We start from the raw sequence: 17,455 nt of genomic DNA, 5'->3' as shown, positions 1-17,455 counted from the left end.
AAAGAAGATGGTATAATTTTCATTATAATGTTTGAACAAATTATTAAAATAGAAAAATATATTGAAAAATATAAATAATATTTATATTTATGAATAATAAAAATTTTTAATATGATATATTTTTATTTTTATAAATATTCACTTAATAATATAAAATTTTAAAAACTAGATTTAATTAAAATTTAAGTATTTTTTAAAATAAAATATTTGAAAATTTTTATTTTATTTATTTAATTTCATTTAATATTTAAATTCTAATTTATTAATTATATAATAATTATAAAATTAATACTATTTTTTTGCCACCAAAAAATTAATACTATATTTAATTAATTACTTATGAAGAATTGTTATAAAAATAGTCTAATATAATTGAAATTTAATCTTGTTTATATTAATTTTATTTAATTAATTAATTAATTAATATGAAGATAGGTACAACACCCTCATTATAAAAAAAAAAAAAAAGCCCTCTTCTATAATCATCTTCCAATCCTTAGTTTATCACCGAGTCTGTTGCGGAATCCATCACTGAACCATCCAACATCTTCTGCTCTACGCGAGCTGAAAACAATCATCACAAGCCATCTGCAAGATTTCTCATGCGCCAGTATTTCAAAGCATAGGGTTAGGGTTTTCCTTTCCACTCCCGATTCTTTTAACCCAAAGACAACAATGCGAAATCTCCTCCAAGAATCTCCAGGGTCTCCGTTTTCAATCCCAATCTCTCAAAACCCTAATTCGTCTCTTAAAGAAAGTGGCTTGCTTGGCTCGGGATTGCACAATTGGCTCTTCGAGTGCCATGGGTTCTTGCACAATGTCACTCTCATATTGGCTTCTCTTGCTTTTGTACTATACTTGGCATTTCAGGCCAAAAAGAGTGTAACGAAGCTATCCCACGGGAGATCTTATATAATGATCGCTTATTATGGGTGTCTTTGGCTCGTTAGCTTGCTTAATCTCTCTTGGTGCTGCTTTCAGGTTTATGACTTTCATTTTGGAATCAAATGGTTGGCTAGTTTGGTTTGCTTTGGATTATTTAAATGAGCATCTAGTTTGTATGTTTTCTGAATGTAGATTTCACTTTTAATTCGGTCTTTTTAATTTAGTTGCTTACTTGTTTTTATTGATTAAGCTAGTAGTTTGGATAGTTTTTTAGTGGATATTGCAATTGTGGCTGCAATTGTTATTAGTTTGGGATGTCTAATTTTTCCTGATGCGAGTGATCTTTAGTAGTTAATAAATATGGAAATTAGTGAATTTTAAATGAGACTACCAGTTTTAGTTTTCTCAGTGCAGGGGCCTTTAGCTTCATTTTTTAATATAGGTGTGCATTTGTGGGTGTGAGAATATTGTACTTGTTCAAATGATGGTAGATAAAAGGATTTTAGTAAACTGTTCTTGCGACACAGAAGTTGTTTATTGTCAATACTGCAGATAACTGGTTTGTTGATTAAACTCAAAGAGAATGTACTGAAATGTCTGAAACTATTTTTTTTTTAAATAGATTACTAATCTTTAGTTCAGATTATCTTCCAATGTACAGCAATAATCTGATGAAACCATAGTTTGGATATGCTAATTAATTTTGATTAGGTACTGATCGTAATGTGTTCAATGGATTTATTAGGTTGTGCATCTCTATATTTTTGGCCGGTTTCTTCTGATAACTTGTTCAAATAAAGGGCACTAATTGCAGTTACTGGGTTTATTCATGGAGCTATTGCTCATAGCTCTTAACAAAAGTTTGACTTCTCAGATTAATTCAAAATTTTCTTCCATGCATTGGGCACAATATGTCAAGTTATGTTAGTTTTAAGGGTTAATTTTTGAGCTTCTTCTTGCTGCTTATTGTTCTGGGTCCTTTAGCAACAATTAAGTGAAATTCTGTCTTCAATGACAGGCATGGGAGTGCACTGCTGGAAAAGAATTGACATGGAATATCTTATCTTTGTTTACAACATCTGGAATGCTGTTTTTGGAAGTAAGCTTGATTGCCTTTTTACTCCAAGGAAATTATGCAAGTGGTTTGGAAGCTTTGACACGGACATTTGCTGTATCAGCGCTCATTGTTGGTTTGGACATACTCCTCAAGGTATTTCTTTTTCTACTGAAAACCTTTCAACTGTTTTATATTGGCAATGGACACTAACATCATATTTGTGTGATGTTGATTCAAGCCACCCTAAAACTTGTGAATTGATGCTAGAGGACATAGATAATGGGCCTTAAAATTGAAATCTTTCTCTTACAGGCAATATATATGTTTGGACTTGGGATCCCTTTGTTCATTGACAGCAATGAGCAGCAACATCACATGAAGTGGAGCTTGTGGGTTGTCCACAGGCTAGTACTAACTGCAGTTTATGGCTTCATATTGTTCATGTACCATTCCAAGTGGAGGGAAAGATTACCTGGTAAGGTTGCTAATTCCTGCATGTTGGCATAAGGGTTTTCTTGTCAATTTTGAAGCTGTTTGTTATGACCTTATGTCTTTCTCCATCTTCTGCAGCAAGGCCTGCATTCTACAAGTACATTGTTATTATGTTCACCTTGAACGCATTAGCACTATTTGCCTGTGGGCTAACTGTGAATGGGACTGATTTTGGTTTCTGGTAATTTTGGATCAGATACTCAAAATATTGCATTTGACATTTTCAGCAACTGTATGGAACATTTTTTTTCTTGTTTTTTCACTTCATCTTCTTTTGCAGGTTGTACAGCACCACAATTGTCTGCTACCATACCTTTTACCTGCCTCTGCTATATGTAACATTTTTAGCGGACTTTTTCCAGGTTATTATTATTATTGGAGCTGTTTTCTGGACTTTTCTGAACTTTGGTTTTGCCATTTCTATTCTCAGTTTTGACGGCCTGGTTTTAAACATGTAATTACTATAATCATTGTACATATTATTCTGGTTCTTCTGCAGGAGGATGATTTGCATCTAGAGAATGTATACTATTCAGAGATGAAAGATGCCGGTTTCTTTGATGCTGATTGGGAGTGATTCAGTGAGATTCCGGCTGGATGACAATCTGTACATTGAAGGAACTTACGGATGGCAAAAATTGCTGCACTTTAAGAGATGCTTGTTCGTTCCTTGCTTGACTTGTTCTTTCACTTTAGGTGTGCCGCTTCATGTAACTCTATGGTTCTGGTTTTTTTTTTTTTTTTTTTTTTTATAACAGTATTTGGAACGCTTTGTTGTGTGACAATTAGGAACCCTTGTTAAGCCGGATTAAAATATAGCCATGTATAATACAGAATAATTGAAGCATGGAGATTCTTATCGTTCATATAAATAATTAATAATCTTTAACTTTTTTAAAATAATAAAAAATTAATTATGAATAAAATAATTGTTTAAAAAATAAAAGTATCCGTAAAATAAAAATAGGCGAGCAGAATATTAATTAAACATTGGAGGATTATTTTGGCAATTTATCTCTGAACATTTCACCTCGGAGTGAGAGCCTAAGGAAACAAAACTAGCGACCTGCGTTAGATAAATTAAAGAGATTTTATTCTACAGGTCTTTGGCAATGGGATTACGAAGTATATAAAATTAAAAACGAGTCCTAAACAAATTTAGCATGAAAGACTTCATTCTTATAAAAACTACACCAGCAAAATTTCACAATACAAGGATTAATAGTTGAGCAATTTACGAGTTTTTCTAGATGAAACCATCGAAAACAAAGTGCACACGAAGATTGACGAACAATCCTACAGCAGGCCAACAAAAAGCATAATGGCAGAAAAAGATTTCTAGTTCTGGTGAGCTTTTCTTCTAAGCACTCTTCTTCTCAACAAGTTTCTCAATAAGATCAGCAGCATCCTGAACTGTTGCGATGCTCTGGGCACTCTCCTCTTCCACACTAATATCGAATTCCTCTTCAAGTCCCATAACAATCTCAACCTGAAAAGAGGCAATATTCCTACAACTTAGTAACAAAGAATCAAACTAGCGGACAATAGCATGGGCGAAAAACATCAGACCAAACACAAACATGAAAGCTTATGTTCCTGCTGGAGAAACTTCTATTAACAGAAAGAAAAATGCGCGGAACTAAAAATAACAAGGTTCCCCAATTCATATCTATCTATTTGAGGTCACTAGAACCATTTCCTGCCTTCAACTATTTCATAATTTCCAAGAAAATGGCATAGCATCCATCAGTAAATATTTAACTCCATTCACCCAATGCGAAAGGAATAGAATAAATTACTGAGACTGGCACTTGAGAAATTCATGGGAAACAAATTGAACAAGAATTACATATACAAAACAAAAACCAATGTGCTATAGGTGGTGGATCAATCAAACATAAACAGCAAGAGGAACACATCATCAGATCTATTAAAAAGCAAAATTATCCACGAAAAATTCCAAAATTAATATATGGACCCTTCAGTAGTAAATGTTTCATACCGTATCAAGAGAATCTGCTCCAAGGGCTAAAAATTTTGATTCGCCAGTAACAACAGTTTCAGGTGATAATGCCAGCTGTTTCTTCACTATTGCACACACCTTTTCTACTGTTTCAGGCTTGGCCTGCTCAAGAACATTTAGTAAATAAATCACTTTCCGAATTCAAGAGAAGAAGATTAACTAGCACATCTGCAAAAATCACTCTAACCGAACCCGAATTTAATTAATATTCTCAAAACTCGACCACATCCTAAACCCCATTAAAATTTATTCTTAATTATCCGAATCCGTCCCAAACCTGACTATTATTACCTGATAAATACCCAAATCCGTTAATTTTATATATTTTAATTAATAATTTACATAAAAAATTATTCTTATTAATAATTTATATTTTAAAATTTTAAAAATTTCATAAAATATTTCAATTTTATTTTATATAAAATAAAATATATAAAAATTTATGAACATTATTATAAAAAATATATATTTTATATTTAATTAAATATTTATATAAACAGGTTCAGGTAACGAATACACAATATGTAAAACCCGAACCCGTCAAGGGTATCAAATTCCAAACCCGAACTCGTCTTAAACATATTACCCAAATCCGTCACGGCTATTAAATTCCAAACATGAACTCGTCCTAAACATACTACCCAAACCCATCTTATTAGAATCCAATATCTTATTAGAATTCGATTGGATGAGGTACCCACAAAAACCCAACCCTTACCCACAAAAACCCAACCCTTTGCCATCCTTACTTGCGGACAACCTTAGAACTATCCATGTAAAATTCTGCGACCAATTTCCATATGGGATGCATTTGCCTGAGATACTCCTAAGTTTTCTTCAAAAGTAAAACTTTTATACACCTAAAAACATTTCTTTATGGCCACCACATGCATTACTTTGTAATTTATTACATCATGCGAGCATATAAAAATATGGGCATATTTAATCAGGCATCTATAATGAGAAATTTTTCACCTCTAATTTACCTGAAGGCACACACACTGGAGAAGGGGAAAAAATATGGCAAAATGAAGCCTGTCTGTTCTTAATTGCTTGTTTCTCAACATATTTATTTACATAGCTAAATACTTTTTGAACATCAAAATAACGGAAACAGATTCGACCTAATAAAGAAAAGAATGAAGGTTTTCCACGAGGCAGACACGATGTATACAAAGATCAATTTTCTAGCAAGAAACATAAAACCTTATTAATTCCCCAAAAAGACAACAAGATAGTGAACCCAAAATGTGAAATGAGTCATTGAAGGAAGATAACATACAGCGCAAGAAACCCGAAGGCGAGTTGGAACTGGCCGCACCCTAAAGGACAGGAAACTTCTCTGGTTTGGAAGTGAAAATGATTTCAGACTAGAGATTCTGTTTGCATACTATTTAACATATTCAAACAGTAGAACTTCAGTATCCTATCGATGACAGTAACACAAACAAGGACAAAAAGCACACTATCAAATATTCGCAATAGAGCTTCAAACGAATCCAAAAACAAAAAATTCGCAATATCCACATCAGATATAGAACTAGAGAGAGACAAAGTAAATCGAGCTCAAACACAAGCATTAACAGATCAATCATAGAATCGCTAAAACACAACACAATATGAAATAAGCTACACTCTCAGAGAAGCAACGAAGGTCAGAAATGTAGGCTACCAAGCAAGGACGAACCCGCATGGATACCGAAGAACCAGCGGCGGCTGCCATGGGAGGAATGAAGAGGTAGAGCGAAGAGAAATAGAGATTGTTGGCTGAAGAGGGACGGCGAAAACGAGGTAAGTTGCAGTATTTATAGGTGGCCTGTTTGTGATACTGGCAAGGGCTTTGGTCTTAAAAAATTAACTGAAAAGGGAAATTAAAAATGGGAAAAGTATCTCAAAGTATATTACTAAAAATATATTATAATTTATTTTTATACAAAATTTTACTAAATAAACATAATTTTAATATTTAATTTTTACATAAAATTTTTATAAATTATTATTTTAATATTTAATATAAGTAAGTTTCAAAATAAAATAATAAAATTAATGATATTATAATATTTTTAAAATTATAAAATTTAAATCATGTTTATTTCATAAAAAAATATTTTTTATATTTTTTGACATATGAGTTTAATAGGAAAATTAGTTAATAAAAAATATTTTTATGTTAAATGAAAAATTAAGTATTTCTAAAAAAAATAATTTTTATTTTTTAAAAGAAAAAGTTATTTTTTTATTTTTTAAATTTTGATAATTTTATTAAAATATAAAAATCCTTATACATATATAAAATAAAAATATATTATTAATTTAATATTAAAAATAAATAATAAAAATATTTTTTAAAAAATATTTTTTATATATAAATTATTTTTCGTGAAACAAATAAAATTTTAGAGTTAGAGTTTAATTAAAGTAAATTATATTTTAAAAAAATAAAATAATTATATTGATAATTTAATAATAAGTATTTATGGCATGTTATAAATAAAAAATATTAAAATATTATAATGTTAAAAATATTAAAAATATCATAATGAGTACTTATTATAATTTTTTTAAAAATATTATAATAAGTGTTCATCACATATTATAAATTAAAAGCATTAAAAATATTATAATGTTAAAAATTTTACAAATTATTTAAATTGATTAATAAATCAAATTAAATAAATAATTTATCAAACATTTGAGAAAAATATATATAAAAGGAAAAAAAAAATAAATTTGATTTTTTTTAATTTTCTTATTTTGACATCAAATAAAAAATAAAATTAAAAAGAAATTATGAGAAAAGAAAAAAAATTTTAATCCAAAATATTTTTTTGCAATTTTAAATTATTTAAAAATTATATTTATCAAACAATTCAGTCAACCATCAAAAGAAATCTAAAAAATTAAAAACTGACAATGAATGGCTTACCTAAATTGACACTTAATAATATTAAATATTAAAAAAATAATTAGATAAATTATTGAGTATCTGCTTTCCATGTGTGTGTATCCTTTCCATCATTATGTAGAATTTATTCTTTATATTATAAAATGTATTCATACTTTTATAAAATTATATAATTTCTCAAATATTTGAGATCCCCTTCTTCAAACTGGTGGCTTCTAAGCGTTGGCGTTTTGCCCACAGTTTGATTAATCTAAAGGCCTATTTTGTTTAGAAAACTAGGAAAGTTTGTAAAGAAAGTAAGATCCCTGTGAATAAAGAAAAATTATTATTTTTTATATAAATCTTTTTTATATAGAATGAAAATAAAATAAAATGATTTATACGTTTTTTAGATTTTAATTAAAATAAAAATAATTGAGAAAAATCTCTATAAATAGAATGATATAATTTTATAATAGAATAATATGATGAATTATTTAAAATATAATTTGTGCTGTTAAATAGTTATTTTTTTAATATTAAAATTAACAAATAATTATTTTTAATATTTATAATTTGAAGGATTTTGAGGTCACGCTACTTGAATTGAAAATTAAGTTTCTTTTTTTGGACATACTTTCCATGTCTACTACATTAATTAACTTGATAAATATAAAATTTTAAAATAATTTTGAAATATTTTAATAAAATTAATTTTTTTATACAAATTACTTTAATTGAAACTTAAATTTAAAATCTATAGCATTGAATTAAGACTGTTCATATAGAGAAAGTTCATAATTATGATAAAATATTTTCAATGAAATTTTTTTTATTTATAAAAATTAAATATTTAATTTTATTTAAAAAATATAAAATATTTTATCACTCACGCTAATAATTGATAAGCAACAAACTAATTATTAATAACAAGATAAACTAATCCAATTAAATAAATTGACAAACAATCATTTGTAATGAGATAAAATTCAGTTTTTATTTGTGCCATTAAAGTAAGTCCTTATCCATTTGTGGCCTACTCCTCTCGTTGCGTAGGTAATTGGGCTGCCTCTCATAAAGCAAGCTTTATTGATTAGGTGACCCAAGTCTACACATGTAGGTGGAGGAAACATGCTCCTACTTCTATAAAGCCAAGAGCCTCTGTTAAAAAAAAAAAAAAAATTAAAATTAAAAAAATAAAAAAAATAATTTAAATAAATTAATTTTTTATTATTTAATTTTTTTATTATTATAAAAATTATTATATTTTATTTTTTTTATTTTTTAATTTTAAAAAAAAAATTAAATTAAAAAAATAAAAATAAAAAATAAATATATAAAAATCGAACTAAAAAAAAAAGAAATTTTTTTTTTTTTTTTTTTTTTTAAAAAAAATTTTATATTATATATTATTTTATATATATTTTTTTTTTATTTTAATTGATTTTTTAGGTTTCAAAAAAAAAAAAAAATTTAAAAAAAATAAAAAAAAAAAAAATTTAAAAAAAAAAAACCAAAAATCAATTTTAATAAAAATAAAAAAAAATAAAAAAATTCGATATTTTTTTTTTTTTTTTTTTTCATTTCGATCGATTTTAAAAAATAAAATTTTTTTTTTTTTAATTTTAATTTTTTTCGAACCGAATGCTCACCCCTAATAGCCTCAATACAATTGTTATATGTAACTACTTACGGATTGCAGAGGTCATGGGGATTAAAGAGGTCATGACTTGCAAACACTGAGAACTCCGTAGAGAAATATAATGGTTTTTTTTTTTTATTTTCTTTTAAATTTATGAGTGTTTTAGTTTATTTTATTTAAAATTTTAAATAATTTTGTATATTATATTAAATCTTTTCATTATTCATCTAAAAATATTTTTCTATATATTTTATGCTAATTTTATTTTATGAATTTAAAGTTTAACGTAATAGGTATTTAGTGAAATTAATATGCACATTGAATATCGAAAAGGTTACCCATCATCCCATTAGTATTCTATGCGTTGTGTTGCAAAATCAAGCTTCAAGATTCATTAATGAGACTCGCAGAAGAAGATAATAACATCAATAATAACACCATAGGATTACATTTTATAGCAATAAATTCTACACTACAAGTGGATGTTTTTTAAACTATTTGCTGTGCAAAATGTACAGCTGAAGCCAGCAATTTCAGGCATGGTTTACTTGTTTGCCCAATTTGTCACCGTACACTTTGCCTAACTACCATCCTAAAAAATAAGTGGCAGTTGAAGGGGGAAGTTTCGTAAGAGGTATTACTGACAGAGTTGGCCCATTTCTATATTTCTTGATGTCAACTAACCAGTTGGTTTTATTTCATTTTCAGGCTCTTAATTTCAAATAGTTATATATTGCCTTAACAATCATACTTGGACTCCATTTTAAAGAGAATAGACAAATATTCGGCTTATTAAAAATAAGTACTAGGCTCATATTGATTTATTTCAATAGTTGAAAGTATATTACTCACCTGATAATGTGTCAGTCGGTAATTTATCAATTAAAAATAGACTAATTAATTTAAAGATATAAGCGATTGTGATATTTGAAATTTGAGTTTTTCTAATTATTAATTTATTATTATTATTATAAGATTTTAAATATCAAACTTTAATTAAAACTTAAATTTATGTTCAAAACTTTATAAACAACTCTAATAACTCAATCAAAGCTGATTTTTTTTTTTTTAAACTTTTATAAAAGTTGACTTGTTTTGCATTCCTTTAAACAATGGTATAGATTAACGTTCACATGAAAGCATTGCAATAATTAATATTTTAGTTCAGTTGATACCTTCATTCATGTGTTGGATGCAAAGGCTTAACCACAATTAATTAATGTATAAGATCACTATGTAAATGATTTACAGTTGATATATATCAGTACATGATGTGATGCTCAAAATTTATGTAAAAGTGGGGGCGAAAGCCTTAGGATTTTTCTAAAAATTTCTGCATATAAAAGTTTGCTAATTTGAGAGGGTTGACAAAGATGGCAATCAAACCTTTCATGTGAACAAATACTTCATCCAACAAGAAAGATTGATGTCAATGGTTGCATCGAGATGATACTTTGTGGGTTTAGTGGAAGAAAAATATTCCTAATTTTATAGATATTTTTTTAGATTTAAACTTAAAATTTCATGATTTTGAAAAAAACTATAGTACCACTAAACAAAACATTTATATTAAAATATAGTAAACTAATCATTAATCTTGGAAATATTTATGAAATTATTTGATTTAGGGAGAGATTATTAGTAATGAATGGCTCAATCAATGGTGCTCATTTAGAACAAAGCACTAAATTAAGGGGTACAAATAATGAAATGTTGTACAATTTAATATTATCTTGAAATAATAAATTTTTTATTATATTATATGTATATAGTGAGAGCGAAATAGATGGCAAACGTTTTTAAAATTAAAAATTTACCCTACATTTTATATATTATTTTAAAAAAATTACTGTTTACCCCTTAAAAATTATAAAATAAAAAATTACCCCTTAAAAATTATAAAATAAAAAATTTATCTATAAATTTTAATATATATTTTTCTAAAAAAATTATTATTTAATTCTCAAATATTTTTATTTTTTCTTCAACTCTTACATTTTTTTTAAATTTCATTTTTACTTTTTATATTATTTAATTATGATCCTTTATATAAAAATTAGTCACTTTTAACATGATTGTAGAAAAGGTATGGAAGCATTCTAAATTCATGGGGATTGAACACAATGATAAATTTAGAAAATATTCATGAACAATAAATCTAGTGTGACACATAAATCCAAAATCTCAACTTAAAAGTTCAGGTTTGCTGCATGAAGGTGTAAAATAAGCAATTATTGTAATGGGCATGGATCAAAATATAAAATAATATTTATTTAAAATTATAATTAAATCTCACTTTAAATAAATAAACCAAATATAATCATAGAAAAATAGAAGAAAAATTGGATACATCCTTATTAGCATATGAATTTTTCTTTTTAATTATGGTAAATTATAATTTAAAATATTTATTTCCTTAATTATTATCATTATAAGTAATTAAGCATGATTTCCTTATAAATTAATTTTAACAGCATTTTAGTTCCGCCTGACGTATGCGGGACGTGACGCTCAGAACCATAGGGATCACCATTTTATTTTCAATCGAAGGAATCACCAGATCGGTTAACGGCCGGTACAACAGCTATTTCAGTTTCAGATTTCACACTCACCAACCTTCACTGCTCTTACGCCACTCTTTCTCTCTTTCTCCTCTACCAAAACGTGGCTTTCACTTCCCTTCTGAGAATCTCTGCTGCAAATATTCTGGCGTTTCGGCTCACCCACCTAACAACACCAGATGTTCTCTCTCTTCTCTCTCGAATTTCTAGGTTTGTTTAGACCTTAAAACTTTTTGTGTGGAACTTTTCAACCTCTCCTCTACAGTTCTCTCTCTCTCTCTCTCTCTCTCTCACCTTCTTTTTTTTTTTGGGACGATGAAGCAAGGGTTGCAAACGTTGTCGTTTTGTTGGTGGTTTTTTCTTTTCCTTGAAACAGAGTAGTTTGCATTGCATTTGAGTCAATGTTGCGTGTGTTTGGAATAGACGGAGGAGAGTGAGAGACGATTCTAGACGCCATCGTTTCGATTTTTTTCTTTGCTTCTTTTTGTTTTGGTGAAATTCTCGACGGTCTCTGCTGAAATTTGTTGCTTCCAGCTTCTTGTAATCAAATTCCCAATACTAGTTAGTCCTCGGAGGCTTCACACGGTGCCGTTTCTTTCACTGATTTTGACTTTCTGTGTTTGGCTTTAGATTATTCATATGTGTAGTGTAGTGTACTTTTTCTCATTGATTATGAGTTTCATTTCCTGTTCGTTGTTCTTTTAGCAGTGACCTTCTCTGTCGACCTCTGCTTCAAAAGCGTCGTCGTATCGCTGAGCTGTGATGATTCAAAGCTCGGCGCCTATTTTGCCTGTCCGATCTGATTTTTGTTTTCTAAAGGAGTCAGTGTTGATTTTCCATTCATCGTATTCGTATCCCATTTTCTTATTTTTTTTAAATGAATTCTGTTGTTTTGATCATGGTGTTATCTTTCTGGTTTATAAAATTGGTATATTGGAAATCGACACATTTGTAGCGTCAGTGACTTTGTTAGTGTTTGATTAAAATTGGGTTGATCATATGCACCAATTATGACATGAAATATTTATTCAGATTTTGATTTAGTTGAAATGACTCGGGAACTTCATTTTGGACAACATATATTATATACTTGTTTTTGCGTATTCATGCATGTGGGTTTGAGTCTGGTGAAGGGCAGCTTTTAGGATGGAAGTTTGACATGTGGGTCTTAATTATTCATGTCTTTTTTTGTTATATGCAGAGAAAGCTAGCTTTGGATGCTGAGAAGATTAGTTTTGAACTCTGTGAGAAAGAGGAATCATGAGAACGCAACTTTTAGAAATCCAGCCGAGGGAACTGAAGTTTATATGTGAGTTATGGACCCATATTAATCATTTGTTATTCTTGATTATTGACGTACTGATTTCATCGTATTTGGGATTGTTATTGCTTTTAAAGATAGTTGGTGCTTTGTTTGATCAATGAGAATTGGGCTGCGAAACGAGAGTAAGAAGATCTATAAAATTTGACATTTTTATCTTTCTTGTTGCGTTTTCTTTTGGTTTTGGGAAGACAAAAAGGGAAAAAAAAAAGGTGGGTGGGTTACCTTAATATCTTTAAATTGCACAGAACCTCTTATTTATTTCACTTTTATAGCACTGGAAACGATGAAAGAATGTTTCTTTTCCCCCAATTATTTATTTTTTTCCAGATTAGTCTTAGAGACAATCTGGGAATAGTTTTTGTAGCTGCGGATATATAAATGATTAGTTTTATTGTTTTTATGAATTGAAATACTTGTGATTGTTCCCCCTTTTGTAGTTGAATTAAAGAAGCAGAGCTCATGTGCAGTCCAACTTACCAATAGCACCTATGACAATGTTGCTTTCAAGGTTTGAATTGCATTTTGCTTGATTTCAATTTTCAGAATAGAAATTGTGATATATGTAATGCTAGAAGAAAGCAAAATGATTTTGATCTGATATTGGCAGGTTAAGACTACTTCCCCTAAGAAATATTGTGTACGACCAAATGTTGGCATTATCTTGCCAAAATCAACTCGTGAATTTATCGGTAAGCATTTTGCATTTCCCTCCAAGTAATCATGACTGTTTGCGGGCATCCATGTGTACACACATGCAAACAATACTTGGGTCTATTAACCTTTCTTTTCAATGTTGTGTAATGAAGTTTAAAGCTGCAAGTGGTGTTTATTGAAATGTTTTTCAAGAGTTAGTGGTTATTATCTTGTAATCCTATTACTTACTTTGTTGTTAGAATTTTCTATGGTTCATCTTCCTTTTAGTGAAGTTAGTTTTAAGAGTACAGATCTGGGTTCTCTCTGGTAATTCACATCTTCAGCAGACCCTCTTGAGACAACTTTTCAATCTTGGATTAAATTGTTGTCATAATTTAACTTAGAAAGCATAGGATAAAAGGCATTGATTAAGCTGTTATGCTAATTTCTTTGTTTTGATGCTGTTTTTAGTCATTTTCCCCTCCTACCCGACTCTGCACTTCAGTTACTATTTACTCTGTGCAGCAATTTTTAACTGCATACTATTTACTTATGATAAGTGTATTGTTGTTCTGTGCTTTTTGGGGTTGATGTTAATATAGTGACAATGCAAGCTCCAAAGGCAACTAGTAATGAAAAGGTGTGCAAAGACAAGTTTTTAATCCAAAGCATAGTTGTTCCTGTTGGAACAACTGAGAAGGACATAACATCTAACATGGTAAGTATTTGTCATTTTTACTTTTGACTTTGACCCGTTATTTTGGCTCTTTTTGTTACCATTACGACTTTCCCTGCCCTTTTTGATTGGCAGTTTAACAAAGATGATGGCAAGTACATTGAAGAGATCAAGCTGAAAGTGGGCCTTATCAGCCCACCTCAATCTCCTGTACTATCTCCAATTAATGGGGTGCTTAAGCAGGAACCTCTTTTTGGAGCTTCAGTGCTGAGAAATCCAGTATTGAGTGAAGTTGAGAATGCCACTCCAATACACACGGTTAGAAATTTCTTCTATTTTGACAATGTTGGAATTATGAAGCTAGTAGAATAGAACTTTTGAATCCAGGATTTCAAATTGATTATTGCAACAGTATTCTTCCAAATTTTATGGAAGTTTCTTTCAAAGTACAATGTATTTGTTATCTTTTGTTTTTATCGGGTCTCCAAGAATGTACATTTCAAATTGACTTATGATCAGGAGTTTAAAAAAGAAAAGGATATGGAGTTGAAGGCGAATAAGGATCTGATTGATGATCAGGAGTCAAAGCCAGCAAAAGATGCAGGGTGGATGCCAAATAATGATGTCATTAATGTTGAGGAGGTAAAATTGGCAAAGGATGAAGACTTGAAGCCAGAAAACGATGCCATTAATGATAATCTGACAAAGTATGCACAATTCTCTCCGCCAAAGAATGAAGTGAAGAATGCAGAATTTGTAACATTAAAGGCTGTGGAGGAGCTGAAGTTTGTCAATGACATTGAGGAGATGAAATCAAAACTGAATGCACTTGAATCAAAGCTAAATGAGGTTAATCTCTCTCTCTCTCTCTCTCCCATGTCTGACTTTCTGTGAAACTATGTGAGTTGTAGGAATGCTTTACTTTCCATAATTGATATAAGGAACCAAACGTAGTTTTATCTCAATGATATATTCTTTCAATCTGATGACTAGGTCATTATTTTTGCATATGTGCATTTTATAGCTTGCAAGACATGACTTGCTTACATAGTAAAAGAAATTATCTAAATCGTGATAGTCTTTTTGGCAAGTCTTTGTAGCTCTTTCTACTTAATTTATTTATTTTGGAATTTATGGTATATGCATGTTTAAATGATACAAGCATGATGCACATATGTGTGTGCGTCATGTGTGTATATATATTGTGTTTTATGTAGGTGGCAACTGACATTAAGTTTATATGGGCCTTTTCCAATAAAATATAATGCGTTTCTTGGGTTTCCCATGCAGGCTGAATCTACTATTTCAAAATTGTCAGAGGAGAGGAGAACAAGTGTCCAGGAGAGAAAAATTTTGCAGCATGAGCTAGTAAGTTCTCTCACAAGAAAAAAATATCATTGGCTGGTGCAAACATGTTTATGATAATGGTCTTCATCATGTTTTGAATAATAGTTTTGGTCCTTGTGGACTTGGTAAAATACATGCTTTTTGCTTCTTAAGATGAGTTTTCTAACATTGGCTTCTCTTCTTTGGCAGGCCATGTTGAGGAGCAGGACAAGCACAAAAAGAGTACAAGTGGGATTTCCTCTTCTTTTTGTTGTTATGGTTGCACTTATCAGTATTTTGCTTGGATACCTTTCACACCGATAAATATGGAGCCATCACAAAGTATATCTAAGTTTGTTAATAGTTAGGACAGCCTACTAATTAAATTCTCCAAAAAATAGCAAGGGACTGTAAATCTGTCCTTTTTGGGTTTATATTCACTGTAGGGTTGCTAGTTTGTGGAGCGTGTACATGATACTCTATGAAATTCTGATAAAAAGAGGAGAAAATATATCTGAAATAGTATGGAAGAGGGTAGTTGTAATAATAATTAGTATCTTTATGTGTTCAATGACCAATGAGTCACTGCTGTAGATTTCATTATTTCTATCTTGAAACAGGTTTGTCATACATTTACACTCGTATATGCTCTTTCTTTATGAAGTTGAGTTGAGAATGAACTATGTTCCTGAGGAGGTGAATTTATTTGAATTCTTATAATTAAGAAGACAGGCCTAGCAATTCATGAGCTTGCAATGGTGACGGCTGATAAATGTTATGAATTGCATGAGAAATAATTTGTTAGTTTTGTAATTGGGCGTTTCCAAATTGTGTAATAGCAACAACTCTTCCACCCAAGAAAAATAAAGCATCAATGAAGTTAAATTTGGCTTGAGAACAAACAATGGAGATGGGCCTTTGCTTCATGTTTATTCTGACAATTCCCTGAATAGGAAAGCAACATCTAGTAACTATACAAGAAAGGTATTAAAATTGTTTTAGTAACCATTTTAGACAAAGGGTACTGTGGCATTTTACTTCTGAAATTGTAGACGATTTTAAGTGCAAATTTTATTTATTAATTTATTTTTGATTTCCTGTCATTGGGATCATCCCACTTAACTAATTGAGAAATTTTAAATTGCATTATTTTGAGTAAATTACATTTTTATTTTTTTGCATAGTTTTGGGAAAAATCCAAATATTCCATTGTTGTTTCTAAAAATAAATATATGCTCGAGAGATAAATTTAATTAATAGTCATTTTGAATGTAAATCTCATTATTTTGAACTATTTTCGATTGGCCATTGTAGTATTATTGTTTTTCCATAATGAAAAAGACAAAAAAAAAAAAAAAAAACTGCCTAGAAAAGAAAACTTTTTCGAGTTTGTGTAATATTAATTATTTTAATAATTATTAACTAGTTAACTACTTTTATATAGTGATTTAGGTCACATTTTGCAATAACATTTAAGGTAATATATTTTTATCATAGTTAAAATATAATATTTATTATTTATACTGAGAGAGTGGTTCTCCTAATTTTTTAGTGACTATTTTGACATGATTGTTAGAATGATGTATCATTTTAATATTTAATAATTAATTTAATAATTATTTTTATTAAATATTTAAATTATTATATAAATAATTAATTATTAACAGATAATATTTAATAGATAATATCTAATAATAAAAATTTTTTCAATATCTAAATATCATTATAAACATTATATCATTAAATAATATAAATAAGAGAATTGCACTATAAAAATATTATATGAATAAAAAATATATTATACTTCTCACAAATATAGATTTATTTTGTATTTTTATGTTTCTCAAATTATCAGTATTTTACTTTTTAAATTGATAATTTATTATATTTTTTTAATTATTAAAATAATATATATATATATATATATATATATATATTGAAAATAAATATAT

General features: G+C 28.9%; 3 protein-coding genes across 8 annotated transcripts; 2 read left to right on the top strand and 1 right to left on the bottom strand.

Annotated features, from left to right (window-relative positions):
* Nucleotides 1-450: 450 nt before the first annotated feature.
* Nucleotides 451-3,176, top strand: LOC110633501 (protein CANDIDATE G-PROTEIN COUPLED RECEPTOR 2). The gene is made up of 6 exons (XM_021782135.2): nucleotides 451-981; nucleotides 1,904-2,095; nucleotides 2,255-2,417; nucleotides 2,513-2,615; nucleotides 2,715-2,796; nucleotides 2,934-3,176. The coding sequence occupies exons 1-6, from the start codon at nucleotides 676-678 to the stop codon at nucleotides 3,009-3,011; spliced, it is 924 nt and encodes a 307-aa protein (XP_021637827.2). The 5' UTR covers nucleotides 451-675; the 3' UTR covers nucleotides 3,012-3,176.
* Nucleotides 3,177-3,591: 415 nt separating this feature from the next.
* On the bottom strand, nucleotides 3,592-6,299 carry LOC110633476 (acyl carrier protein 1, chloroplastic). Of its 2 annotated transcripts, XM_058144539.1 has the most exons (4): nucleotides 6,145-6,299; nucleotides 5,740-5,847; nucleotides 4,437-4,559; nucleotides 3,592-3,923 (listed from the first exon to the last, which is right to left on the bottom strand). In XM_058144539.1, the coding sequence occupies exons 1-4, from the start codon at nucleotides 6,178-6,180 to the stop codon at nucleotides 3,795-3,797; spliced, it is 396 nt and encodes a 131-aa protein (XP_058000522.1). In that variant the 5' UTR covers nucleotides 6,181-6,299; the 3' UTR covers nucleotides 3,592-3,794. The 2 variants fall into 2 exon arrangements, with proteins under 2 accessions (XP_058000522.1, XP_058000523.1); XM_058144540.1 differs by lacking the exon at nucleotides 5,740-5,847 and having other exon boundaries at nucleotides 6,145-6,278.
* A 5,118-nt stretch (nucleotides 6,300-11,417) lies between these two features.
* Nucleotides 11,418-16,074, top strand: LOC110635532 (vesicle-associated protein 2-2). Of its 5 annotated transcripts, none has more exons than XM_021784910.2 (10): nucleotides 11,867-12,129; nucleotides 12,253-12,336; nucleotides 12,746-12,853; nucleotides 13,306-13,376; nucleotides 13,476-13,557; nucleotides 14,104-14,219; nucleotides 14,313-14,495; nucleotides 14,697-15,026; nucleotides 15,468-15,545; nucleotides 15,714-16,074. In XM_021784910.2, exons 3-10 carry the CDS (start codon nucleotides 12,805-12,807, stop codon nucleotides 15,825-15,827), a joined length of 1,023 nt encoding a protein of 340 aa, XP_021640602.2. In that variant the 5' UTR covers nucleotides 11,867-12,129; nucleotides 12,253-12,336; nucleotides 12,746-12,804; the 3' UTR covers nucleotides 15,828-16,074. The 5 variants fall into 5 exon arrangements, with proteins under 5 accessions (XP_021640603.2, XP_021640597.2, XP_021640602.2 ...); XM_021784906.2 differs by having other exon boundaries at nucleotides 12,253-12,365; XM_021784911.2 differs by lacking the exons at nucleotides 11,867-12,129; nucleotides 12,253-12,336 and adding an exon at nucleotides 11,418-11,558.
* The last annotated feature ends 1,381 nt before the right edge of the window (nucleotides 16,075-17,455 follow it).

The sequence above is a fragment of the Hevea brasiliensis genome, chromosome 3, assembly GCF_030052815.1.
Source record: "Hevea brasiliensis isolate MT/VB/25A 57/8 chromosome 3, ASM3005281v1, whole genome shotgun sequence".
NCBI lineage: Eukaryota > Viridiplantae > Streptophyta > Magnoliopsida > Malpighiales > Euphorbiaceae > Hevea > Hevea brasiliensis.
Note: the sequence above shows the minus strand (reverse complement) of the source record. Positions and strands in the feature narration are given on the sequence as shown.